We start from the raw sequence: 8397 nt of genomic DNA, 5'->3' as shown, positions 1-8397 counted from the left end.
TTACTGTTCTTGTCATTTTTCTTGCATGTTTTAAATAGAGATATCGCAGCTATTTGCATGGCGCGAATGTGGTGTAGCATGGCGGTGTAAACATGTACTGCGATTCCGTGAAACATGTTTGCAAATAAAGGCAATTTTTAATGGCAATTTTTACGTTTTTGCAACGCATGAATGGTAATTCAAGCGTAGAATGATATAAGATTATCTTTTTTTTTAAATCTCAGACAACACTGGTGAAGTGGCCTTGCGGTTAACACATCGGCCCCGACATTCCGAAGCCTTGAGTTCGAATCCCTGCCAAGTCGTTTATTTTTTCTGCTCGATCTTTCTTGACAAATATGCTTAGCTCTGAGAGAGCAAACCGGATGTTACCACTGCAGAATCCAAATGTTGACTGAAGCTCTCAAGGTCGTACACGCCGTTTAGGTGGGGTTTCGGGTAGTGTTTGCTGTACAGAATTCTGTACATGATTTTATCCCTATTTTTCAACCTCGCAGACGTATGTTTTCTTTTTCTTGCTGCAGGAAAAGTCCAACCACTTCCCTCCCTTGTTCATGAGCATGCACTTGACGTCTGGCAGGGTCCCCGCTATCCCGTCTGGTCTCCTGGAACATGATCACTGAATAAATACAGGCGTGAGCGCAGGGTAATCGGAAGACGGACATTTTATTTGTTAAGATTCCGATCCATCACAGGGGTGGTTTAACAACAAGGGTGGGATGACAATAAGGGGGGTTTAACATCAAGGGTGGGATGACAAAAAGGGGGGTTTAACAACAATGGTAAGATGACAATAAGGGGGGTTTAACAACAAGGGTGGGATGACAATAAGGGGGTTTAACAACAAGGGTGGGATGACAACAAGGGGGGTTTAACAACAAGGGTGGGATGACAATAAGGGGGGTTTAACAACAAGGGTGGGATGAGAATAAGAGGGGTTTAACAACAAGGGTGAAATGACAAAACGGGGGGTTTAACAACAATGGTAAGATGACAATAAGGGGGGTTTAACAACAAGGGTGAGATGACAAAAAGGGGGGTTTAACAACAAGGGTAAGATGACAATAAGAGGGGTTTAACAACAAGGGTGAGATGACAAAAATGGGGGTTTAACAACAATGGTAAGATGACAATAAGGGGGGTTTAACAACAAGAGTGGGATAACAAAAAGGGGGGTTTAACAACAAAGGTAAGATGACAATAAGGGTGGTTTAACAACAAGAGTAGGATGACAATAAGGGTGAGATGACAACAAGGGTGGGATGACAACAAGGGGGGTTAAACAACAAGGGTGGGATGACAATAAGGGTGGTTTAACAACAAGAGTGGGATGACAATAAGGGTGAGATGACATCAAGGGTGGGATGACAACAAGGGGGGTTTAACAACAAGGGTGGGATGACAATAAGGGTGGTTTAACAACAAGGGTGGGATGACAATAAGGGGGGTTTCACAACAAGGATGACATGACAATAAGGGTGGTTTAACAACAAGGGTAGGATGACAATAAGCGGGGTTTAACAACAAGGGTGGGATGACAATAAGGGGGGTTTATCAACAAGGGTGGGATGACAATAAGGGGGGTTAACAACAAGGGTGGGATGACAATAAGGGGGGTTTAACAACAAAGGTGGGATGACAATAAGTGGGGTTTAACAACAAGGGTGGGATGACAATAAGAGGGGTTTAACAACAAGGGTGGGATGACAATAAGGGGGGTTTAACAAGAAGGGTGGGATGACAATAAGGGGGGTTTAACAATCAATCAATGAAGCTTATATCGCGCATATTCCGTGGGTACAGTTCTAGGCGCTCTGCAGTGATGCCGTGGGAGATGAAAATTTATAGGGCCAGTAGATTGCAGCCATTTTGGCGCATATTTACCTTTCGCGGCCTATTATTCCAAGTCACACGGGTATAGGTAGACAATTATTAACTGTGCCTAGGCAATTTTGCCAGGAAAGACCCTTTTGTCAATCGTGGGATCTTTAACGTTCACACCCAAAGTAGTGTACACGAGGGGGGTGGGGGGGGGGGGGGGGTGGGGGTTTCGGACACCGAAGAGAGTCTGCACACAACGTTGACTCTGTGAAATAAATTTCCGCCGAAACTGGGATCGAACTCACGCTGACAGCGGCCAACTGAATACAAATCCAGCGCGCTACCAACTGAGCTATATCCCCGCCCCAACAACAAGGGTGGGATGACAATAAGGGGGTTTAACAACAAGGGTGGGATGACAATAAGAGGGGTTTAACAACAAGGGTGCGATGACATTAAGGGGGGTTTAACAACAAGGGTGGGATGACAATAAGAGGGGTTTAACAAAAAGGGTGGGATGACAATAAGAGGGGTTTAACAACAAGGGTGGGATGACAATAAGGGGGGTTTAACAACAAGGGCGGGATGACAATAAGAGGGGTTTAACAACAAGGGTGGGATGACAATAAGGGGGGTTTAACAACAAGGGTGGGATGACAATAAGGGGGGTTTAACAACAAGGGTGAGATGACAATAAGGGGGGGTTTAACAACAAGGGTGAGATGACAATAATGGGGGTTTAACAACAAGGGTGAGATGACAACAAGGGTGAGATGACAATAATGGGGGTTTAACAACAAGGGTGAGATGACAATAATGGGGGTTTAACAACAAGGGTGAGATGACAATAAGGGGGGTTTAACAACAAGGGTGGGATGACAATAAGGGGGGTTTAACAACAAGGGTGGGATGACAATAAGGGGGGTTTAACAACAAGGGTGAGATGACAATAAGTGGGGTTTAACAACAAGGGTGAGATGACAATAATGGGGGTTTAACAACAAGGGTGGGATGACAATAAGGGGGTTTAACAACAAGGGTGGGATGACAATAAGTGGGGTTTAACAACAAGGGTGAGATGACAATAATGGGGGTTTAACAACAAGGGTGGGATGACAATAAGGGGGTTTAACAACAAGGGTGGGATGACAATAAGGGGGTTTAACAACAAGGGTGGGATGACAATAAGGGGGGTTTAACAACAAGGGTGGGATGACAATAAGGGGGGTTTAACAACAAGGGTGGAATGACAATAAGAGGGGTTTAACAACAAGGGCGGGATGACATTAAGGGGGGTTTAACAACAAGGGTGGGATGACAATAAGGGGGGTTTAACAACAAGGGTGAGATGACAATAAGGGGGGTTTAACAACAAGGGTGAGATGACAATAAGGGGGGTTTAACAACAAGGGTGAGATGACAATAAGGGGGGTTTAACAACAAGGGCGAGATGACAATAAGGGGGGTTTAACAACAAGGGTGGGATGACAATAAGGGGGGTTTAACAACAAGGGTGGGATGACAACAAGGGTGGGATGACAATAATGGGGGTTTAACAACAAGGGTGAAATGACAATAAGGGGGGTTTAACAACAAGGGTGAGATGACAATAATGGGGGTTTAACAACAAGGGTGAGATGACAATAATGGGGGTTTAACAACAAGGGTGAGATGACAATAAGGGGGGTTTAACAACAAGGGTGAGATGACAATAAGGGGGGTTTAACAACAAGGGTGGGATGACAATAAGGGGGGTTTAACAACAAGGGTGGGATGACAATAATGGGGGTTTAACAACAAGGGTGAGATGACAATAATGGGGGTTTAACAACAAGGGTGAGATGACAATAAGGGGGGTTTAACAACAAGGGTGAGATGACAATAAGGGGGGTTTAACAACAAGGGTGAGATGACAATAAGGGGGGTTTAACCACGAAGGTTATATCGCGACGGGGAAAGGGGGGAGATGGGATAGGGGAAAGGGGGGGAGATGGGATAGAGCCACTTGTCAATTGTTTGTTGTTCACAAAAGCACTAATCAAAAAATTGTTCCAGGGGCTTGCAACGTAGTACAATATATTACCTTACTGGGAGAATGCAAGTTTCCAGTACAAAGGACTTACCATTTCTTACATTCTGCTTGACTAAAATCTTTACAAACATTGACTATATTCTATACAAGAACCACTTAACAAGGGTTAAAGGAGAAACAGAATCCGTTATTCGCCACTTACGACATGCTGGGGAGCATCGGGTAAATTCTTTCTCGTCCCAACCAACATGGGACTCCCCCTAACCCGCGGGGGGAACAAACACAACAAACACTGGTGTACATCCAGCAACAACAAACAAGCAACTGTCGGAAAGGTCAAGATAAAACCTACCTGGGCAAATGCCGCAACGGATGGGGCATACTTTGGCGTACGCGTCGTTGACTGTTGCAGTAGGGCAAAACGTTTCCGGGGTAAACGTACTGTAGGTACAATATTCCTCGAAGTCCCGTTTCTTTGGGCAGTCAACTGCATCATCATCATCATCATCATCATCATCATCATCATCATCATCAGATAAGAAAAATTTAATGTCCATTTTTATTTTACACAAACATGGGAAAAATTTCATCATCATCATCATCATCATGATGTCCTGTGTGCTATGTGTGAAGTAAGCTACACTCACGTGTTTCACACTCGTCACCGTGTCTTACTGATGTCATGTGTGCTATGTGTGAAGTAAGCTACACTCACGTGTTTCACATTCGTCACCGTGTCTTACTGATGTCATGTGTGCTATGTGTGAAGTAAGCTACACTCACGTGTTTCACATTCGTCACCGTGTCTTACTGATGTCCTGTGTGCTATGTGTGAAGTAAGCTACACTCACGTGTTTCACACTCGTCACCGTGTCTTACTGATGTCCTGTGCGCTATGTGTGAAGTAAGCTACACTCACGTGTTTCACACTCGTCACCGTGTCTTACTGATGTCCTGTGTGCTATGTTTGGAGTAAGCTACACTCACGTGTTTCACACTCGTCACCGTGTCTTACTGATGTCCTGTGTGCTATGTGTGGAGTAAGCTACACTCACGTGTTTCACACTCGTCACCGTGTCTTACTGATGTCCTGTGTGCTATGTGTGGAGTAAGCTACACTCACGTGCTTCACACTCGTCACCGGTCCAGAGGCGCGGGCACTGGCACTTGCAGGTGTTGAGGTCCAGTGTTCCACCGTTCGTACAGAACTTACCGCCACAGTCTGTCACATGCGTTCAGGAAGTAAAAGACATCATCATCATCATCATCATCCTCCTCATCATCCTCCTCCTCATCATCATCATCATCATCATCATCATCATCATCATCATCATCATCATCATCCTACTACTACTCGTCGTCGTCGTCATCATCCTCATCGTCGTCGTCGTCCTCAGCCTCATCCTCATCATCATTGTCATTGTCGTCGTCGTCGTCATCTTCATCATAATGCGAAGAATGATGATGCAAAGACAATGGATTCGAAGAAAAAATGGGGACAACTAGCTGTACACTGAATAAAGAGTACTTTACTTCTGTAGATGCAATTAAGAAGTCACCAGGCTTGCGTTTCCAGTTATATGTCTCCATTCTTCTGTGTCCGGTCTAATGTGTCCAGTCAGTGTCACCAGTCGTATGTTGTGTCTCCAGTCTGAGGTAGTTATGCAGTCTTAAGTCATCAGTCTGGTGCCATGTATGTCTTGTGTCATGTACGGTGCTCTCACATGGCAGAGTCGTATTGAAGCTTATGTCTCCTGTCTTGTGTCTCAGATCATTACATCACAAGCCTTTCATCTCAAATCTGCCACATAAAGTCTTTCATCTTAAAGGGCAGCTGTCGGGTTGCCTGGTCTCAAAAATGCGCGGAGTCGCGTGCAAAAACGCGTTTAAGAGTTTTCCGAGTTGATTCAACTAAAGACTGTTGATTTGGTCCAGAAGAAGACACTTTCATCATTAGTTTGAAACCATTAAAATGCGTGAAACTTTCTGCTAGTTCTCACAATCCGTAAAAAAACGAAGCAGTTGGCAGGCCGAAACGACTCAAAATCCGCGACCGACAACTCTGTCAGCACAAGAAAGACGCGGCAGCGTTAGCCTTGCTGTGACGTCACTCGAGGAAGCCGATAAGGCCGCTGTGAAGTTTACAGTACAATGTAGACTACAGCTGGACATCTATAATGCTGCACGCGTGATTGATTCTTGCACAAAGTAAAGTATTAGGATGGTAATATCTTCTCAAGACCCACGTTCACATTTTCTCTTCTTTGATCTGACCGACTGCAACCTTTTCAAGTCATTTCTAAAGTGGTTCACATGCTGTTGCTACTCCTCCAGTCCACCCGGTTAAACCATAAAGTTGCTCAACCACAGACCCTCGTGTCCCTTGTCAGCAGACACTGTACACTTATGAAGAAGGTCCGCTTGAGGTGTCACACCAATTACCGTGTACGTGTGAGGTACTGAATTCAAGACAAAAGCCAACTCTGTCGGTGGGAAAATCTAGGAAAGAGATGATGATAATACATCTTCAGTTACTCACTCAAGTAGATAGACGAGATAAGATAAAGGGAAGAGAGACGGAGACAAAGATGAAACAGTGGATCTAGAGTGGAAAATGGGGGAGGGGGGTTCGGCCGCAAAAAATCAAAGATGAATTTGTCAAACTGTGTTTGTGATGGTTATCGTGTGTGTGTGTGTGTGTGTGTGTGTGTGTGTGTGTGTGTGTGTGTGTGTGTGTGTGTGTGTGTGTGTGTGTAACACGTATGTGTGTGTGTGTTTATATGTGTGATAACACGTGTGAGTGTGTGTGTGTGTGTGTGTGTGTGTGTGTGTGTGTGTCTGTGTGTGTCTGTGTGTGAGTGTGTTTGTGTGTGTGTGTTTGTGTTCCTCGACGCGTGACAATATCTGCCAATAAGTTGAACAAAAACAGGGTTCAAGTGGAACAAAAGCAGGAGGGGGACAGAAGACATGTTATGAACTCCGTTTTTTACTGCGAAATTTTGGCCTGGGAGAAGTCACCCCATCCTAAGTTTCTCTTCACCTACTCGTGAAGTATGCTTGAGGGCTTGACTAGACAACCCGATTGCGCCCATTACACGGCATAAAGAGAGCACCGTTCAACCCGGCCGATTCCGCGGCTGACGTCACGCGTCCAAGGGAAGTAATTTTCGAGCGGGCTGCATTGACTCGGCCAAGAATGCAAACTTTCTTCGATTAAAGACATTGTAGCATGTCTAAAGTCTTCGGACTTGTGTTATCAAGCTGTCAAAATCACCAAGTAACTTTTAAGTATGGTTTCAGTTACATGATAACTCATTCTAAGGAACAGATTTTGAGAGCCACAACCCGACAGCTGCCCTTTCAATCAATCAATCAATCAATCAATGAGTCTTATATCGCGCATATTCCGTGGGTACAGTTCTAGGCGCTCTGCAGTGATGCCGTGTGAGATGAAATTTTATACGGCCAGTAGATTGCAGCCATTTCGGCGCATATTTACCTTTCACGGCCTATTATTCCAAGTCACACGGGTATAGGTAGACAATTATTAACTGTGCCTAAGCAATTTTGCCAGGAAAGACCCTTTTGTCAATCGTGGGATCTTTAACATGCACACTCAATGTAGTGTACACGGGGGGAGGTTCGGAAGAGAAGAGAGTCTGCACACAAAGTTGACTCTGTGAAATAAATTTCCGCCGAACCTGGGATCGAACTCACGCTGACAGCGGCCAACTGAATACAAATCCAGCGCGCTACCAACTGAGCTATATCCCCGGGTTTTAAGTCTTACGTTGTCTAGTCTTACATCTCAAGCCTTGTCTCAAGTTTTACATCTCGATCAAACTCACATCTCTAGGGTTACATATCAAGTTTTGCATCTCAATACATACAGAATAAAGAATACAGAATCTTTAATTGCCCAAGGTTGGGAATTTGTGATGACATTGCGGTTAAGAAACAGTTCAATCCAGCCATATACACCAACACACGCATCATTTATACAAACTGATCAACAACATTAATTTAAAAACAACACTGGACAGCATAGATCTAAAAATACATTCACTAAAACTAGCAGTATACACTCAAAGCTTCCTCGCCACAAGTCACACACACACACACGCCCACACGCGCGCACACGCGTCGAAGTTACTCCACACAAGTACTCTGTTTCATTCAGCTTGTTGTGGTTGTTATGTCATATTTGCCATTAGTGACGTGACAGCCATTCCACACACGAGGAAAGGAGGGAGCCAAATAAGAACTTGCCACAGAGTTTTCCAGACGCGTCACATGAATTCGGGCACTTGCTGCAGGACGCACCTTGTTCATAGGGATCAACGTTTGAGTACGCACTGCAACACACACATGTAGAGTTAGGCATGTGTCACAAAAATGTGGGTATGATATTTGTGATGTGAAACAACGTCGTGATTTTAACCTCCCTAAAGATTGAATTGGGATATGTTAGGACACGTTTGAAGCGATATCACGGGTTTCGTGTGTTGCACAAGAAAACCCTAGTTTGAGATGAGTTGTGTTTA

At 44.6% G+C, this 8397-nt stretch overlaps 1 protein-coding gene across 1 annotated transcript in view; it reads right to left on the bottom strand.

Moving 5' to 3' along the window:
• Nucleotides 1-441: 441 nt before the first annotated feature.
• Nucleotides 442-8397, bottom strand: part of LOC138956048 (cysteine-rich venom protein Mr30-like) — a 42674-nt gene continuing 34718 nt past the window's right edge. The window contains exons 7-10 of the mRNA XM_070327509.1: nt 8123-8208; nt 4977-5075; nt 4206-4340; nt 442-605 (exon numbers count right to left, since the gene is read on the bottom strand). Coding sequence (XP_070183610.1) covers nt 589-605; nt 4206-4340; nt 4977-5075; nt 8123-8208 — 337 coding nt within the window. The 3' untranslated portion in view covers nt 442-588. The remainder of the gene's footprint in view (nt 606-4205; nt 4341-4976; nt 5076-8122; nt 8209-8397) is intronic.

Source organism: Littorina saxatilis, unplaced genomic scaffold (genome assembly GCF_037325665.1).
Source record: "Littorina saxatilis isolate snail1 unplaced genomic scaffold, US_GU_Lsax_2.0 scaffold_608, whole genome shotgun sequence".
Classification (NCBI taxonomy): Eukaryota; Metazoa; Mollusca; class Gastropoda; order Littorinimorpha; family Littorinidae; genus Littorina; species Littorina saxatilis.
This window is presented reverse-complemented; position numbering and strand designations above follow the sequence as displayed.